At 32.6% G+C, this 20,623-nt stretch overlaps 1 protein-coding gene and 1 non-coding gene across 2 annotated transcripts; one reads left to right on the top strand and one right to left on the bottom strand.

The window, feature by feature from the left end:
• Positions 1–65: 65 nt before the first annotated feature.
• Positions 66–18,862, bottom strand: LOC100375900 (N-sulfoglucosamine sulfohydrolase-like). The gene is made up of 6 exons (XM_085502678.1): positions 18,809–18,862; positions 15,508–15,547; positions 13,239–13,505; positions 11,075–11,225; positions 8,359–8,594; positions 66–2,225 (listed from the first exon to the last, which is right to left on the bottom strand). Exons 1-6 carry the CDS (start codon positions 18,860–18,862, stop codon positions 1,444–1,446), a joined length of 1,530 nt encoding a protein of 509 aa, XP_085358804.1. The 3' UTR covers positions 66–1,443.
• On the top strand, positions 17,230–17,301 carry TRNAW-CCA (transfer RNA tryptophan (anticodon CCA)). Its single transcript has one exon. It is a non-coding gene; the product is annotated as a tRNA-Trp (tRNA).
• Positions 18,863–20,623: the final 1,761 nt, after the last annotated feature.

The raw sequence follows: 20,623 nt of genomic DNA on the forward strand, positions 1-20,623 counted from the left end.
ATGGATTGCACGTATAAACATATTTTAGAATCAAAGGTTTCTGAGAATAATGAGCCAACACTGCGTAAAATATCAAATATCAATCAGTTTATTACAATTGAAAATGATACATCTCTAAGTATTTAGTGAGATTCTTGATAATAAGTTAACATGGCGTAACTATTACAACTTTGCCAATCGAGAACATAGATTGAAAAACAAGTGGACGCGAGTTTGTCCAAATATAGGCAATAGGCAAGGTAAACATGGTATTAACTGTATATATATGAACCATAAACTTGTTATGCTTCACCCCATGCGACAACTATTTTGTACATTTGATCCTAATATGACCAATAAAAGAGAGAATGCATGACAACTGATGAGAAATGCATCCCTTGTAAAATGGGTACAGGTCACTGGTAGGGTAGTGGTTGTTGCATCAGACCCATGATCGGAAGACCCAAGTTCAAACACTGAACACCAAATTTAGTCAACCCCTACCCCTTATGTGCCACAGACTCAATGGAAAGGTCAATTCCACTGGCCAAGATTCTTTCACTAACAAATGCGACTCTGGGAAAACCTTGGTAAAGGTCTGCAGGTGCTTGTGTTTGACCAAGCCTGAGTGACGCCAGGATAGTGCATTACATTGATAGAGAGATGGCTGCACAGCCCTGTCATGAAATCCCAAACATGAATATGGCTTCTGTGTCAGCTTTAGCAAAAAAGTCAGGAGAGATAAAAGTGACATTCGATGTCTAGAACTGTCGCCTGGCACACACAAAAAAACAATTAAAAAAAATGGTGACAGGCGAAATAGAAAAAATGTGTAGGGGAGAAGCCCAGGTAAGGGACTGGAAGTAGGAATAATGCAGGTAACATACAGAGTTCTGTCTTCTTCACGATCTGATTCACACACTGGATGGGTTAAGACTAAACACTACATAATTGTCTGCAATAGATTCCGTGCAAGCGTAAACTCCAGGCTGCACAATTCTAGGAAGATGTTGGGAACAGTTGGAAGGGCCCAGAGGACGTATCTTGTATTTTGCCTGGAAAGATGAAGCAAGTACGAATCAATTATCATCTCCAGCAGCAGAACATACATGTACTAATCTCCAAGTGGTACATAATTTCTCCATATATCTTTGCTGTCACACACTTGCTAAATGGAACTGGTAAGCTGTATTGCGAATAGTTAAGCCATCCAACAGGTGTGATGGCTGGATGAGATGGCTCATCTTAGGCCATATTAACAATTCAAATCCTGGATAGCTTCATAAGCTATCATTTTTGGTAAGGACATTTACTAATTGCAGCAATATATTAAGTACAAAACTCTTGAACTTATTCAGACTTTCTTTGTTTATTCTTGACTATAGGAAATGTGATATGTTCATCATGCAGAAGCTTCATTGACATTCTTTTGAAAAATATTGCTAACTTGAGACTTTTAAAATGTCACTTTGGAGGAGCATTGAGAAGAGACATACAGAAAGGATCCTTAGAGTATACACCAGCATCCACATAAACACCCTCTGGAGAACATCTCCATGGGTCACCTGTTTCATATTGCCATGACGACAGCTTTTTCTTCATATCCTGAAAGATTTCCAAATGCTGTGGATCTTGTACCAAGTTGTTCAGTTCATGAGGGTCTTTGCTTACGTCAAATAGCTCCCATTCATCTCTGTAATAATACTCATCAAGTGTCTTGAACCATCCAGTTTTTTGATGTGCTTCAGTACGATTTAGGATATCACGCATAGTTGCAGAGAGAGCAATATCTAAGGCGATTGGATACGGCATTCGGTAGTTTAAATTATGTATAAGTCTGTAGTTTTTATGTTTCATAACCCTCATTGGGTAATACATTGTTATTTCATGAAAATCATGACTAGCGAACACAGTGTCCCATGTTGGCTGCTCCTTTTCTAGAGCTGGGAGTAAAGATTTGCCACTCAACTTCACTTTTTCATTGAACAATTTATAATCTGGAAATGAGACATCAAACCAGTCCAGGACAGTTGGTACAATATCCAGGGAACTAGCCATGGCATCACTTTCCTTTCCCCATCTTTCTCTGTGATATGGCGAGGAAACAAGGAATGGTTCTCCCATACCTTTTTCATAAAGATTTGTCTTTGCACCAGGGAAAGGTATTCCATTATCAGAGGTGAATATAACCAATGTGTTGTCACTGAATCCGGCCTGTTCAAGCTCTTTCATAAAAAGACCAATACCTTGGGACAGCAAAAATAACTTTTTTTTTAATATTCAAGTGGTGACTATTTAATGCTAGACAAGGAAGGTACGTCTTTTGCTATATTAATGTTCCTTTTGGAATGCCAATACTTTGTTATACAAAACTCCTCAAACCTCAACTAACATGTTGGTCAATGAAGAAGTCTAACATCATGACAATACAATATTGTGTGTAGTTATTAACCAATCAAAAGAATATAAATCACTTGAATTCAACAATTATTTTCTTTATTTTGTTGTTGTTGACATGATTCAGGAAAAATGTAGGATACAACTAATGCTACAATTTTGATGTAAAATGTGAAGGAATTTCACCATAGATTTTTTTTAAATTATTGTCACTGTCCTGGGCCATGTTTTTAGAGACAGGTGGATGGAAACAGGAAGCAGCGACTTCTTAGACTAGCAAATGATAATTTAGTAACAATTTTAATTCAATATATACAATAAATAACAATATCCTATATCCTTAGTTGATACTTTAAATTCAATCCTATATCCTTAGTTGATACTTTAAATTCAATCCTATATCCTTAGTTGATACTTTAAATTCAATCCTATATCCTTAGTTGATACTTTAAATTCAATCCTATATCCTTAGTTGATACTTTAAATTCAATCCTATATCCTTAGTTGATACTTTAAATTCAATCCTATATCCTTAGTTGATACTTTAAATTCTATCCTATATCCTTAGTTGATACTTTAAATTCAATCCTATATCCTTAGTTGATACTTTAAATTCAATCCTATATCTTTAGTTGATACTTTAAATTCAATCCTATATCCTTAGTTGATACTTTAAATTCTATCCTATATCCTTAGTTGATACTTTAAATTCAATCCTATATCTTTAGTTGATACTTTAAATTCAATCCTATATCCTTAGTTGATACTTTAAATTCAATCCTATATCCTTAGTTGATACTTTAAATTCTATCCTATATCCTTAGTTGATACTTTAAATTCAATCCTATATCCTTAGTTGATACTTTAAATTCAATCCTATATCTTTAGTTGATACTTTAAATTCAATCCTATATCCTTAGTTGATACTTTAAATTCTATCCTATATCCTTAGTTGATACTTTAAATTCAATCCTATATCCTTAGTTGATACTTTAAATTCAATCCTATATCTTTAGTTGATACTTTAAATTCAATCCTATATCCTTAGTTGATACTTTAAATTCAATCCTATATCTTTAGTTGATACTTTAAATTCTATCCTATATCCTTAGTTGATACTTTAAATTCAATCCTATATCCTTAGTTGATACTTTAAATTCAATCCTATATCCTTAGTTGACACTTGAAATTCAATCCTATATCCTTAGTTGATACTTTAAATTCTATCCTATATCCTTAGTTGATACTTTAAATTCAATCCTATATCCTTAGTTGATACTTTAAATTCAATCCTATATCCTTAGTTGATACTTTAAATTCAATCCTATATCCTTAGTTGACACTTGAAATTCAATCCTATATCCTTAGTTGATACTTGAAATTCAATCCTATATCCTTAGTCGATACTTTAAATTCTATCCTATATCCTTAGTTGATACTTTAAATTCAATCCTATATCCTTAGTTGATACTTTAAATTCAATCCTATATCCTTAGTTGACACTTGAAATTCAATCCTATATCCTTAGTTGATACTTTAAATTCAATCCTATATCCGTAGTTGACACTTGAAATTCAATCCTATATCCTTAGTTGATACTTTAAATTCTATCCTATATCCTTAGTTGATACTTTAAATTCAATCCTGAATCCTTAGTCGATACTTTAAATTCAATCCTATATCCTTAGTTGATACTTTAAATTCAATCCTATATCCTTAGTCGATACTTTAAATTCTATCCTATATCCTTAGTTGATACTTTAAATTCAATCCTATATCCTTAGTCGATACTTTAAATTCAATCCTATATCCTTAGTTGATACTTTAAATTCAATCCTATATCCTTAGTCGATACTTTAAATTCTATCCTATATCCTTAGTTGATACTTTAAATTCAATCCTATATCCTTAGTTGATACTTTAAATTCAATCCTATATCCTTAGTTGATACTTTAAATTCAATCCTATATCCTTAGTTGACACTTGAAATTCAATCCTATATCCTTAGTTGATACTTTAAATTCAATCCTATATCCTTAGTCGATACTTTAAATTCTATCCTATATCCTTAGTTGATACTTTAAATTCAATCCTATATCCTTAGTTGACACTTGAAATTCAATCCTATATCCTTAGTTGATACTTTAAATTCAATCCTATATCCGTAGTCGATACTTTAAATTCAATCCTATATCCTTAGTTGATACTTTAAATTCAATCCTATATCCTTAGTCGATACTTTAAATTCAATCCTATATCCTTAGTTGATACTTTAAATTCTATCCTATATCCTTAGTTGATACTTTAAATTCAATCCTATATCCTTAGTTGATACTTTAAATTCAATCCTATATCCTTAGTTGATACTTTAAATTCTATCCTATATCCTTAGTTGATACTTTAAATTCAATCCTATATCCTTAGTTGATACTTTAAATTCAATCCTATATCCTTAGTTGACACTTGAAATTCAATCCTATATCCTTAGTTGATACTTTAAATTCAATCCTATATCCTTAGTCGATACTTTAAATTCTATCCTATATCCTTAGTTGATACTTTAAATTCAATCCTGAATCCTTAGTCGATACTTTAAATTCAATCCTATATCCTTAGTTGATACTTTAAATTCAATCCTATATCCTTAGTTGACACTTGAAATTCAATCCTATATCCTTAGTTGATACTTTAAATTCAATCCTATATCCTTAGTCGATACTTTAAATTCTATCCTATATCCTTAGTTGATACTTTAAATTCAATCCTATATCCTTAGTTGACACTTGAAATTCAATCCTATATCCTTAGTTGATACTTTAAATTCAATCCTATATCCGTAGTTGATACTTTAAATTCTATCCTATATCCTTAGTTGATACTTTAAATTCAATCCTATATCCTTAGTTGATACTTTAAATTCAATCCTATATCCTTAGTTGATACTTTAAATTCAATCCTATATCCTTAGTCGATACTTTAAATTCTATCCTATATCCTTAGTTGATACTTTAAATTCAATCCTATATCCTTAGTTGATACTTTAAATTTAATCCTATATCCTTAGTTGATACTTTAAATTCAATCCTATATCCTTAGTTGACACTTGAAATTCAATCCTATATCCTTAGTTGATACTTTAAATTCAATCCTAAATCCTTAGTCGATACTTTAAATTCTATCCTATATCCTTAGTTGATACTTTAAATTCAATCCTATATCCTTAGTTGACACTTGAAATTCAATCCTATATCCTTAGTTGATACTTTAAATTCAATCCTATATCCGTAGTCGATACTTTAAATTCAATCCTATATCCTTAGTTGACACTTGAAATTCAATCCTATATCCTTAGTTGATACTTTAAATTCTATCCTATATCCTTAGTTGATACTTGAAATTCAATCCTATATCCTTAGTTGATACTTTAAATTCAATCCTATATCCTTAGTTGATACTTTAAATTCAATCCTATATCCTTAGTTGACACTTGAAATTCAATCCTATATCCTTAGTTGATACTTGAAATTCAATCCTATATCCTTAGTCGATACTTTAAATTCTATCCTATATCCTTAGTTGATACTTTAAATTCAATCCTATATCCTTAGTTGATACTTTAAATTCAATCCTATATCCTTAGTTGACACTTGAAATTCAATCCTATATCCTTAGTTGATACTTTAAATTCAATCCTATATCCTTAGTTGACACTTGAAATTCAATCCTATATCCTTAGTTGATACTTTAAATTCAATCCTATATCCTTAGTCGATACTTTAAATTCTATCCTATATCCTTAGTTGATACTTTAAATTCAATCCTGAATCCTTAGTCGATACTTTAAATTCAATCCTATATCCTTAGTTGATACTTTAAATTCAATCCTATATCCTTAGTTGACACTTGAAATTCAATCCTATATCCTTAGTTGATACTTTAAATTCAATCCTATATCCTTAGTCGATACTTTAAATTCTATCCTATATCCTTAGTTGATACTTTAAATTCAATCCTATATCCTTAGTTGACACTTGAAATTCAATCCTATATCCTTAGTTGATACTTTAAATTCAATCCTATATCCGTAGTCGATACTTTAAATTCAATCCTATATCCTTAGTTGATACTTTAAATTCAATCCTATATCCTTAGTCGATACTTTAAATTCAATCCTATATCCTTAGTTGATACTTTAAATTCAATCCTATATCCTTAGTCGATACTTTAAATTCTATCCTATATCCTTAGTTGATACTTTAAATTCAATCCTATATCCTTAGTCGATACTTTAAATTCAATCCTATATCCTTAGTTGATACTTTAAATTCAATCCTATATCCTTAGTCGATACTTTAAATTCTATCCTATATCCTTAGTTGATACTTTAAATTCAATCCTATATCCTTAGTTGATACTTTAAATTCAATCCTATATCCTTAGTTGATACTTTAAATTCAATCCTATATCCTTAGTTGACACTTGAAATTCAATCCTATATCCTTAGTTGATACTTTAAATTCAATCCTATATCCTTAGTCGATACTTTAAATTCTATCCTATATCCTTAGTTGATACTTTAAATTCAATCCTATATCCTTAGTTGACACTTGAAATTCAATCCTATATCCTTAGTTGATACTTTAAATTCAATCCTATATCCGTAGTCGATACTTTAAATTCAATCCTATATCCTTAGTTGATACTTTAAATTCAATCCTATATCCTTAGTCGATACTTTAAATTCAATCCTATATCCTTAGTTGATACTTTAAATTCTATCCTATATCCTTAGTTGATACTTTAAATTCAATCCTATATCCTTAGTTGATACTTTAAATTCAATCCTATATCCTTAGTTGATACTTTAAATTCTATCCTATATCCTTAGTTGATACTTTAAATTCAATCCTATATCCTTAGTTGATACTTTAAATTCAATCCTATATCCTTAGTTGATACTTTAAATTCAATCCTATATCCTTAGTCGATACTTTAAATTCTATCCTATATCCTTAGTTGATACTTTAAATTCAATCCTATATCCTTAGTTGATACTTTAAATTCAATCCTATATCCTTAGTTGATACTTTAAATTCTATCCTATATCCTTAGTTGATACTTTAAATTCAATCCTATATCCTTAGTTGATACTTTAAATTCAATCCTATATCCTTAGTTGATACTTTAAATTCAATCCTATATCCTTAGTTGATACTTTAAATTCTATCCTATATCCTTAGTTGATACTTTAAATTCAATCCTATATCCTTAGTTGATACTTTAAATTCAATCCTATATCCTTAGTTGATACTTTAAATTCTATCCTATATCCTTAGTTGATACTTTAAATTCAATCCTATATCCTTAGTTGATACTTTAAATTCAATCCTATATCCTTAGTTGATACTTTAAATTCAATCCTATATCCTTAGTTGATACTTTAAATTCAATCCTATATCCTTAGTTGATACTTTAAATTCAATCCTATATCCTTAGTTGATACTTTAAATTCAATCCTATATCCTTAGTCGATACTTTAAATTCTATCCTATATCCTTAGTTGATACTTTAAATTCAATCCTATATCCTTAGTTGATACTTTAAATTCAATCCTATATCCTTAGTTGATACTTTAAATTCTATCCTATATCCTTAGTTGATACTTTAAATTCAATCCTATATCCTTAGTTGATACTTTAAATTCAATCCTATATCCTTAGTTGATACTTTAAATTCAATCCTATATCCTTAGTTGATACTTTAAATTCAATCCTATATCCTTAGTTGATACTTTAAATTCAATCCTATATCCTTAGTTGATACTTTAAATTCAATCCTATATCCTTAGTTGATACTTGAAATTCAATCCTATATCCTTAGTTGATACTTGAAATTCAATCCTATATCCTTAGTTGATACTTGAAATTCAATCTAATATATTATTGGTTGATCAATCGATCTCCGACAACCATCTTTGCTCACCTTGGTCCATTCTGCTAATTGTAGTGTACTGCTTGGCTATTTCATCTCTTGCTGCAGGTGTGTCTTGGATGAAGAATGGTAATTCCACATCTTCTGGTTTATAATGAATTGGTTTCCAATCTGGTATCACACCTTTACCAGGCTGGCCATTCCCAAACATCTCACAAAACTCACCAAGTTCAACATTAGCTGTACATCGATGTGGATCATTAAAAGCAACATATAATAAGAAAGGCCTAAAACAAGAAAGATGATAATATTTACATACCAAATAATCAAGCCATCAGTATCAATAACATAAGATGAAAAAAGCCATCCTGATCTGCAAAATCATTTGCTTTATGGTAAGCATTGATTATTATTATTATTATTATTATTATTATTATTATTATTATTATTATTATTATTATTATTATTATTATTATTATTATTATTATCTATAAATGACAGTCACAAAAGTTGACATATATCTTTAAAGGAGGTGGCTTTAATTTATTCATGAATATTTATTAAAATATTCATTCATTCAGGACAATGCTAAATGGCACCATCAATTGAAAAAATCAATATTAAATTCTGAAAACAAATCTTACAAGTAAATAAAAAATCTTTTAACTTAGCATCAAGAGCAGAGGTGGTCCACTACTGCTCAGTGCAAAAGTTCAAGCTGGTTGCATATAAAGGAACTACCAGATGATAATCTAACAAAACAGGCATACCTAGAACAAACACAACACAATACTATACAATATAAATGGCAAAATGCAATACATACAATATTGAAAGACAATTCACTAAACTTCATAAAAGAAAAAAACACTCACTATCAAACAAAAAAAATCAAATTAATCAAATTTTAATAACTTCCCTTGAAAATAAATATACCAGTTTCTGGAATGAAATGATTTCCAAAGAAAATAGCAAACTGAGAACATATGCTAAATTTAAAACAGAATACATCTTTGAGCCATATTTGAATGAACTTGACACTCATAAGTGGAAAATGTTGACAAAATTTAGAATTAGTAACCATAACTTGGCAATAGAGGAAGGCAGATATTCATTTCCTAAGAAACATATACACAAAAGAATACACAATAACTGTGACACAAATTCAATTGAAGATGAAGAACATTTTCTATTGAATTGCCCAAAATATAACACACACAGGGAAAATTTCACCCAAAAAATTATGACACTACTTTCATCCTACAATAAAAATATACAGTTCACATATATACTCTCAAGCAAAGATCCTGGCATAATTATAGAACCTGCCAATTATATTTACACAACAAAACGATTTATTTAACATTTAAATACTACGTTCTTTTGTATTGTTGTTTGTACAATTCTTACATATATCTTGTTATTATTTTAAAACTCTTATTTGCTGTACTTATCCTATGCAAATCTTTTTACATGGAGGCAATAAAGTTGTTATTATTATTATTATTATTATGCTTCTAACAATGATGGCAAGAGTAATAGTCATTGTAAACAAACCATACACCTGAAGTTGGAGAACTGAAACAACACCCTAAACAAATTTCAATGATTGTTTCCTAAAATTATCATTAATAAGCAATAACAATTTGTTATGATCAGTGTCAGAAAATAGTGGAGGTTAGGTTGCAGTTGTTGCCTATGATTACAGGCCATTTTCAACAAAATAGTTTTTCAAAATGAATATAAATTCTGAAAATTTTGAAATAGACGCATAAAAAAAACATAGTTTGGTTTAAAAAAAAAAAAAAAGTGAATTGTCAAAACTTGTTTGATGCACTAGTTATATATTCTTTTCAACTAATGGGTAAACTAGAAATGTAAATGTCTTTTGATTAAATTTATATTTGAATATTTTTCTTGATTTTTTTAACAAATTGGCCATGGTTTCATTTTCATTTAGCTTGTGTTTATTTAAAATTGAAACATTTATTTTAGCAGCAATACCTTGGTTTCAAACCAACTTTTCTAGATTGACGAAATGTGTAGATGCACCTTTAATATTTTCAAGTTGAATGAGCTAAACAGGTGGTTGAAAACTACCCGTAGTTCACAATGATACATACCAGTACATGAATCAGGTGCAAGTTATAGTTCATTTATACAAAAGGTGTTACATAAAACACATATGCTGTGACAACCCATGATGTGGGTGCAGAAAAACCATCTAAACCTCGTCAAGTATTATTTTGTTAATGTACAGATGCTAATGATAGTTAATAACCTGTTTTTGTTCTAGTAAATGTTGTTGGTGTCCTCAGAATCATCCTTTAACTATCAATAACAAAGATAACGGCTAAAAGCTGGGAAAATGACTGATTTCTATAAAGTCTGCTTCTGGCCTTGCTAATAGGTTAAAATGCCAATGTATTTTCTGTGGAACTAGTTAAATATTTAACACAATAATTAATGTTGAGCTAGTACTGTAAATTACTTTATTTGCACTTAGAATTTATTTTCCATATTTTTATTGAAGGGGTGAATCAGTGAAAACAATCCAGCGAAAATACCCTTTTTCCTATATTTTGTATTCAACTCATCATATACAAAATGTTTTGTCAGCAAAAAAATAATTCCAGCTAAAATAAAGTATTGCAAAGACTTAAAAAGCAGAAAACAAAACAATGTATTCCCATGTATATTCTGCCACCTCATCTATTAAATGAACATCAATTTTAGCAGTGAGTACAAAATTTATCGGTATACATACCTTGTGTCATTGACATTAAGAAATTCATGAACCAATTCTTTCATATGAGTGATATTACGAGCAACTTGTAACATGGGATAATGTTCATCTGTTCTCTCATAGTCAAACTTGAAAACAGAAGGAGGCTTCACATGCTTTTTCCCTATGATACCTTAAAAGTGGTAACACAGACATACCGGTTATTACGAGGATAACTCAAAGTATGCATGAAGACAGTACAGCAGGAGTATCGACTGACATGCAGCGGAGGTCGATGCGACGGTGTACCGTCTTTGTGTATACTTTGAGGTATCTTCGTAATAAACTTATTATTATACATCTTTCCTTCCAAGGATACATCTTGGGAATGCCGAAATCCAAAAAGTTTAGAACAGAATCAGCGAATCAGCTGCACGCATAATCATTCCATATTTGGAATTCGCATTTCCTTATATGGTAGGATGAAAATACCCCGTAAAATACCAGAAAATTAGGGCACGCTGTAACTTATGACATTATGGTGACAGATGTATAATAATATGATTTAATTAATTATCAGTATTGTATGTAAGCACTATAAATGCAAATATACCAAATATTGTTTTATTTTATACTGGATAATTATGACTCATTTGGACCATAGACACATCTCTGTTATTTATACTAATGCATGCACTAATGCAACAAATCTAATATTTAGATAACATTGTATATAATTACATGATATGTTTTCTGTTTGTTTGACGTTAGCAGACATATGTTATTAAAGATGGACAATAACATGTAATTTTTAGTATTGTTGTTTAAACTATGATTTATCATGAACTGAAAATCGTGTTTTTGTAGCACACTTCTGAGTATTTTTTAGTCCCCGTTCGGATGAAGTCCGAAAACGGGGACTTATAATTTGGTCTCCAACCGTCAGTGCGTCCATCCGGAGTCATATCTCAGGATCCCTTGGACCGATTCCGTTCATTCTTTGCATGTACTTTATGTGGGACATATGCACAGGCAGTGGTTTAGCGATTCGATTCAAAATGGCCGACTGGCAGCCATCTTTTTTTTTTTAAATGTTGTATTTTGGACATGCTTTGTCAGTTTTCATTCAAACTTAGTATATAGATTATACATGTTAGCATACATGTCCATGACCGATTATTTCACAATTGGATCAAAGATGGCCGACTGGCAGCCATCTTGTTTTTTGAAAATGTTGTATTTTCCACATGCTTTGTCAGTTTTTATTCAAATTTAGTACATAGATCATACATGTTAGGATACATGTCCCCGACCATCCGTGAGTTTTTGAGTCTGTCCGTCTGTCCGTCCGTCCGTGTGTCAGTCTGGCCAGAGTCATATTTCAGAATCCTGTGGACCGATTCTGTTCATTCTTTGCATGTGCCTAGTACCTTATGTGGGACATATGCACATGCAGTGGTTTAGCGATTTGATTCAAAATGGCTGACTGGCAGCCATCTTCTTTTTGGAAAATGTTGTATTTTGGACATGCTTTGTCAGTTGTCATTCAAACTTGGTACATACAATATACATGTTAGGATACATGTTCATGACGATTTATTTTGCAATTGGATCAAAGATGGTCGACTGGCCCACATCTTTTTTTTTTTTTTATGCAGTGTTTTGATGTAAATAAGCAATCTGTTGTATACACCACTTGGAACTCTAGTTTCAATGACACGCTCCCGACAACCCCTTCGCTTTAATATGATGAGCACAAAGACAACTTTCAAAAATTTAACGGGGATTGTGTCATTTTCAATTACTTGTTTATTATGAAACATGGAAAATTTCCAATACACATATGTACTGGTTGTTTTGGTACGTACAATAACACCCACTACACATGTCTGTAAGTGTTTTTTTTATTTTCCATCTATTGCCCTGCAAATGCAACATTTTAAGTTTATGGTCATTCATGCTGATAATCACATTTAGTCTAGCGTATGGAGTATCAAACAAAAAGGATGCAATTTTCATAACATCAAATGATTTTGAACAATAATGTTATGCTTTCTAAAATGTACAACATGTCACATTTTTGTACCACATAAAAAACAGTTAATATTTAGTTCCAGACAGCCAAGCATGTATCATGAAAATGGTAGTGATTAAATGTAATTTCGATTTTCATATACCCTGTAGAGGTACAAATTTCACTCCTCACCTGTTCTTATACTGGCATTTTTTAAAATCACTGGTAAACTCTTGACTTGATCAAATGCTTGGAAATGATGGAAGGCATGAGCTAGACCATAATGTCCATTCTGGTGTTGTGGTAGACCTGTTAGTATGGATGATCTGCTTGGTGAGCAGCTACTGACAGCAGTGTAACCATGTTTGAATATGACGCTGTGACTGGCTAATTTATTGAGATGAGGTGTCTGGCAGACTGTATTGTTGTATGCTTGGTTCTCAAATCCATAGTCATCAGCTGTGGGAAAGGTTAAAACAAACAAGTCATTGAAAATGACACTGGCATATTGCATTAAAGTCATTTTTAAGGTACTAGTACATGTAATTCTTATATTTGTGTTTATTAGATAGTTACATTTTTTTCACTATTTTTTACTCTCTTTCAGAATTTCAACATTTTTGTACAGACATCAATAATGATAGGATATGCCAAGTTTGGCCAAGGTAGATACATTGTATGTTGCTTGCCTGTTATATCATCAAATGGTTTCTGAATATCATTTTCAATTTGAATTTTTATTTTGATTTGGTTTATGAATTTCAAATCCAAATATGCAAAGGTTTATGTACTACCAATGAAGAGCCATAAGAAAGATCTTAAAGCGCGGTAGATATATGGGTCTCATATAAACAAAGATGGCGACTTTGACTGTTGCACAGATCAACGAGTACGAACTGACACGTTTCCAAGCTTTAATTAGGTAATTTTCATGTGATTGGAAGGTATCGAAGGAGTCACCAGCGGTAATCAGTGCAAGTCGCGCCCAGGTCAAACCTCATACTGATTTCCATTTGAAGAGCACATTGGATTGTGGGAAAATCAATGTTTACAACACAAATGTCGAACATGCACAGCGCGACGACTAACATGCTTTAATTGATACTTACTAGGTTACCCTCATTAAAAACAAACAAGGTATAATAAATAAATAAATAAATAAATAAATAAATAAATAAATAAATAAATAAATAAATAAATAAATAAATAAATAAATGAATAAATGAATAAATAAATAAATAAATAAATAAATAAATAAATAAATAAATAAATAAATAAATAAATAAATAATTGGAGCTAGCCTGGGTACCAGACTTTTTATATGCACACTCCACAATGATGAAAGTAACCAGCAGAACAATTCTGGTAACCTGGCTCAATTGGAGCTAACCTGGGTACCAGACTTTTTATATGCACACTCCACAATGATGAAAGTAACCAGCAGAACAATTATGGTAACCTGGCTCGATTGGAGCTAGCCTGGGTACCAGACTTGATATGCCCACTCTCCACAATAATGAAGGTAACCAGCAGAACAATTATAGTAACCTGGCTCGATTGGAGCTAGCCTGGATACCAAACTTGATATGCCCACTATTCACAGTGATGAAGATAACCAGCAGAACATATATAGTAACCTGGCTCGATTGGAGCTAGCCTGGGTTCCAGACTTGTTATACGCACACTCCACAATGATGAAGGTAACCAGCAGAGCAAGTATGGTAACCTGGCTCGATTGAAGCTAGCCTGGGTACCAGACTCGCTATACCCACTCTCCACAATGATGAAGGTAACCAGCAGAGCAAGTATGGTAACCTGGCTCGATTGAAGCTAGCCTGGGTACCAGACTCGCTATACCCACTCTCCACAATAATGAAGGTTACCAGCAGAGTGAGTTGTAGCATGGGTACCATACCAGATATGCCAACTCTAATTAAGCGTCCACTGTTATTTTCTAACCAATATTTTATTACTACTGACATGTTTCATCTTCGCTCTCTACATATGTGGGTTACATAAAACAATTAGACTCCAGTGGCGGCGGCACAGGGAGCAGAGGAAGTGGTTGCCCCCTCGAAAAAAATGTTGTAGGGCGTCATGCAAAATTTTGTGCCGCCGCCTCTGCGTACGTATACTTCTTACATTTTGCTCACAATCTCCCTGTAAATATACCTAAAATTATGAGCACATTCCTCTTCTCTGCAAATGCACTGAATACACAAGTTAACAACAAAAACAAGCTAATCGCCAGGTACGCCATTTTCTCGCAATAACACATGACAATCAATCTGTGAGGTCAGCTCAGGTTCTTGGTGGCTAATAAAGTTAATGGTTTATTATGAAAGTAACTTACATCCCACATGACCGGGCCACATTTCGACGTTTACTTTACCTAATTAATAAATCATATTTCAATATCAACAAGAATAATAATTTGTATAGGAGCCAAAATGATACTGACCATCAAGTTCATCCCCATACCACCGCTCGTGGCGCACTGTCTGATCAATAACAACAGATAACTCAAAAGCTGAGTGGTATACCGGGGAGAATTTCCAGTTCAATGGTTGTTATTCGGGGTGCCTGGAAATATTTGTGGTGTGTCCCCAATACCTCCAAGATCAAACAGCGCATATTCAGCTATATTTAACTGGCTTTTTTGGAGAACTGAACTTTTTCAGCAATATGCCCTATATTTTGACAAATTGGTGGCACACCCACATAGCCGTGACTATATCACCGGGATTGCTATATGGGACGCCCGGGAATTTGTTTTCATTTTGGTTTTGCCCCCTCATGTTTAAAACAATTTTATTTGTATTCCGGTAGCCCTATTGACTAGTATAATTTTCGATGATGTATCGTATATTTTTTCTCACTCGACCGTGACGTGTTACCCCAGACTAGTTTACATTTTAGCAATGAGTGTTCTTCATCTGTAATTTCACTTTTTTCACTCAGGGGTATTTTCGTAAGCTGTAAGCAATTGTTTTTATTTTCGTAATAATGTAATTTAAATAAATAAAAAACGTAAAATCGCAAGGTGTAAAATGTAATCAGAATTTTATTATTTTCTGTTTAAGCGTATAACACATTTTCCACATTAAATGACGTAATTCGTACGCAATTTCCAATATTGATTCTTAAACACAAATTATCAAAAATTATCAAGTATATAATTAAAATGTAAAATGTAATTAGAAATTTGCTTTATCTGTAAAGTGTAAAAACATATTTGTTATTGTAAATGGAACTTTCCATTTCAATTATATCTTGTAAAAACGTAAAATGCATTTTGTATTTCCTGTAACCTGTACCAGCTATCCCCCTTGCCCCCTTCAATATTGCTATATCTGTTCATCTTTATATGGAGAACATGTGTTTGATCGATGATACGGGTTTTTAATTTTTAATTTAATTTTTATATATATATTTATCGTTTTTAGCTGTCTATAAGTGTGTGGTCTTTGACCTTATTATAATTATTTAATGTGTGTTTACCTCAAGTTTGGTTGTTATTAAAAGTGGTAGACAAACTATCTTTGCCAGATTTCATTAGCAGCCATCAAAGAGTACCTATGCCAAAATCACCGTCGTGGAGCAGCTCGGAGTCGAGACCAATTCTCTAGACTAACTAACCCCAAATACCGATGTTTTCTTGTGCATGCTTGAATGCATGCTTTATATATTATTATAAGAGAATGTGGAAAAAAAGTAAAACATTGACCTTTGATATCTCTGAATGCTTGCACAGGTTCGATATTGTTATATTATCGGCTATTCGGAAGTATAAAATGCCAAACACTGCACCATTGATATAAACTCGATTCTTCATTACGGTTACTGAAGAAAAAGAAAATAGTAATCGTGTCTCCGTTAACTCAACTTCAGCATTCTATGTATCGAGATACCTTGTCAAATTCAGTAAAGGGGCAGTCACCATGTCAATTCTCCAAGATTTACTTGGAGCATGCCGTAAACACAGTGTACGTTTCTGCTATTTAAAATTATTCTTCATAGTAATTGGTTAGCGTTTTGCGAGTCGTTAGTTGTCTACTACACTCATGATAATATTACTTCAAGCCTAAGTTAGTGTAAATTATGATGAGAATGTATTTCTAATTACTGGCAGAATTGATAAATTAACGTTTTATGAGAATACTAATGATGCATTTACAACATTGACTCCGTGGCGCAACGGTAGCGCGTCTGACTCCAGATCAGAAGGCTGCGTGTTCGAATCACGTCGGGGTCAGTAGTTAATTGTTTTCTTCATTTACATTTTAAGAAAAACGCGAAGAGATCTTTACTCCTCAAACTTTCATTTTTAAAGCCACATAACTGCAGTCATGACATGACCGTCAACAGACATTAATGGGGACATAATGTAATAATACCCCTTTACTATTTTTTTTCCAAACTACTTGTCTCGTTTCCACTGTTTTTGTTTTTTACATTTGTTGTATTTTCTAAATTTTACTTGAAATAAGATGCCATAATGTCCATTGTAAGCAACAAAATATGTGAAGAAAATCCACTCAGACGAGAAGGATACTGTGTGTGAAATCGGTAAAAAAGAGAATAAATTAAAACGGTCTCCTGCTATAGGCTGATGTTGTTACCACCAACGCAAACAGTAAAAGTGAAAAATTAGTTTCATCCATCGTCATGTGTTGCTATGCCGCGCATCGTAATACTAGTAAGTAGATTTGTATAGCAATATTGTTGTTTGTATTTGGACTGTCTTTTCAATAATCATATTTTATAACAGGATTGTAGGTCGTTGGACTTATATACAACAAAAAGCTCACAAAAACAAAAGAATGATCATACTGTCAATACCGCAAGCTTTGCCTGATTATTTATGGGTTGACCTAAATATGGAATGCATATTCGAGCGGAAGGGTCGTCACCTGCGCAGGCGCGGGAATTGAGTGACAACAATACACGCTAAAAACGCAAAAAGCTCATGGGTAGCCGCTTGTTTGTAAACAATGACACGCTATGACCAACAGACGCATGCGCAGGTGACGACTCCCCTGCTTTAACATTGGTATTATCATGGATGTACGAAGAATCCTTTCTTAGTACATCCATGGTATTATTTATATCGATGGCATTAACGTATTTCATTGTAAAAGTCCTAAAATTCGATGTCATAATTCTCGTTTACCAGACTTTCACATAGAGCAATACAGATTACTACAACATAATGTTCACAAGCTAATTCTTTTTTTTTCTAAATCCCATCCCGAATTTACGGCAGAATCTGGTCCCTCAAATAAGGGACACGTGAGCTTTGATTCTAACCGGATATATTGCACTGGGTCGGGGAGATACAAACTTTTGTGTATCTTTTGTCCAATGGGTACCTGTACTTCGATCATTCGCAAGTTTTGCTAGGTGGTGCGAGACAGCTTTGTTTGCAACCGGACGAACTCCGTTTAATTCAATGAAGCAAACAACTGACAATGCTAAAATAAATTGCAGAGGTACGCTAAAATTAATTGAAAACAAGCAAATATAGGAACGCGTTTTAATCGAGTTCATATCGCAACTATATTAAAAGTTAATTCAACTATATTAAAAGTTAATCCAATGGTGGCTCCACAATTCATGGGACACCTGTATGCGTGTGTGAATCAAGAAATACGTCATTTCGCCGAAGAATAATTTATATATCATTGATTAAAATCCACCTACCGCATCTCGACCAATCACAATGTTCCATTTCTGGACATTATCCACACCGTGACTAATACCTGGTTCACACAGAAATACACCGTTGTAGAGCCAGTGAGAACACGAGTGTTCATATTGGCTCCACAACTGCGTACTAGTATTTTGATTGCGATCACACAATACTAAAAAACGCTGGCGTAATTCTATATCAGGTCTGTGTAGCACGCCCTCTGTAGTTAGGTCTGTGTTTGAATATATCCGTATCCTACCACTACGCTTATAATTTGCCGTTATTCCCCTGAATTTTTATTTCAGAGATTTTACTTTTCGATGGCACTGTTCTGTGGGTCTTTCTAATCACAATGCCTTGCTTTTTTCTGCAACTATCCCGTAAACTTGGCTATCACAGTAGGTTCTATCTATCAATCTAATGATTTCTTTCTTCTTGCCAAATAGAAATCAGTATCAGGATTACATTATCACTCTGATTATTTCAGAGACTAGTCGCTCCACTGACCAGAGCGGTATGTGCACCAGTCGTCGCCATGGACGTTGATATCAAAGTCTTACTTCACTAAGGAATAAACACAAAGACTGGGTTCAAACCCGGTGCTCGCATAGCGGCAGTCTGACATTGACTTTAGGGCTAGTAGTATATGATTTTACAAATATGATCATGAAAATTCCTAATATTCACCATTATGCAGATCTTGCGTCAGGGTACACCTGTCACAGCGTTAATTTGCATTAGAACAATGGCTACGCATTCTGTAAGGTCAACGTTCACACACACACACACACGTGTACGATTCACGCATTGCGTAATAATTTCAAGTTATTAGCAAAACGCTTAAAACTGTCTTTCCATTTCAATTTTTAGTTGGTAGTTACTGAGGCTAAAACTAGTGAGATTTATATTATATAACGTAAGGTACTTTTCAATACCAGGTTGAATTTTTAATTTTTAATTTTTACTTTTCTAGTTTTTAATTCTATTATTGTATTAGCATATTTGGAAATAGGGGCATGTCAAGTTATGTAAACATATCTCGACAGTTGCATCTAAATATAACAATTTAAAAACGTTCCAAAAAAAAAAAAAAAAAAAACTCAGACGCTATCGATCTATCATATTCGTTGGGCCCGTTGCCAACGATTCGATATGAAAATAACTGACAACACCCACCAGCGCGTAAATAAAATGAACAGTCTCAAATTGAAAATTTTGATTTTTGTCGTTCATTTCAAAATTCTGTTGTCGAAAGGGAGATGTCGCCACCACAGGCATATCTTGGAGAAGCACAGGTAAACTTTAAATTGCTTACTGTCAATTTAAAATAAAAACAAAATGTTAGATTTTAGAAAATATTACAAATTCACTTGACCGTCATAAGCCCCGGACCGACCTCATACTGCATATACATAATAATAGGTGACACTGTAAATAATATCGATATTTTTACCAAAACCATGAATAACTAAATCTGCTTCCATAAGAGAATGTGTAAGCCAGTTCAAAGCTTCGTTTGTCATATTTATATTTTCTAGAGAAAAAAATCACAAAATTACTTTAAGTTTTGCATGACTCACATTAAAATCGTTCTTTGATTGTTTCTCTTACTGTTTAGTTACAATGGAATACTATAATACAAAGTCATTAAAAGTCATGTTTTATAACTTTTCACAAAATAAATCCGCATAGTTTTGTGTTTTCTCTTAAAGACGGCCAGAGCTATAGCATATACCATGGTCCTACAAGCCACGTTTGTAGGTCCATGCATAGACTGACGATCATTGTTTTGTCGACAACAGTATAGACTCAGAAATGAATTAATACGGTCTCTCGCCACCGACCGACGCCATCAACTGTCGACAATTTAAAGGGCGGTGGTCGT

The sequence above is a fragment of the Saccoglossus kowalevskii genome, chromosome 8, assembly GCF_978046115.1.
Source record: "Saccoglossus kowalevskii chromosome 8, keSacKowa6.1, whole genome shotgun sequence".
Classification (NCBI taxonomy): Eukaryota; Metazoa; Hemichordata; class Enteropneusta; family Harrimaniidae; genus Saccoglossus; species Saccoglossus kowalevskii.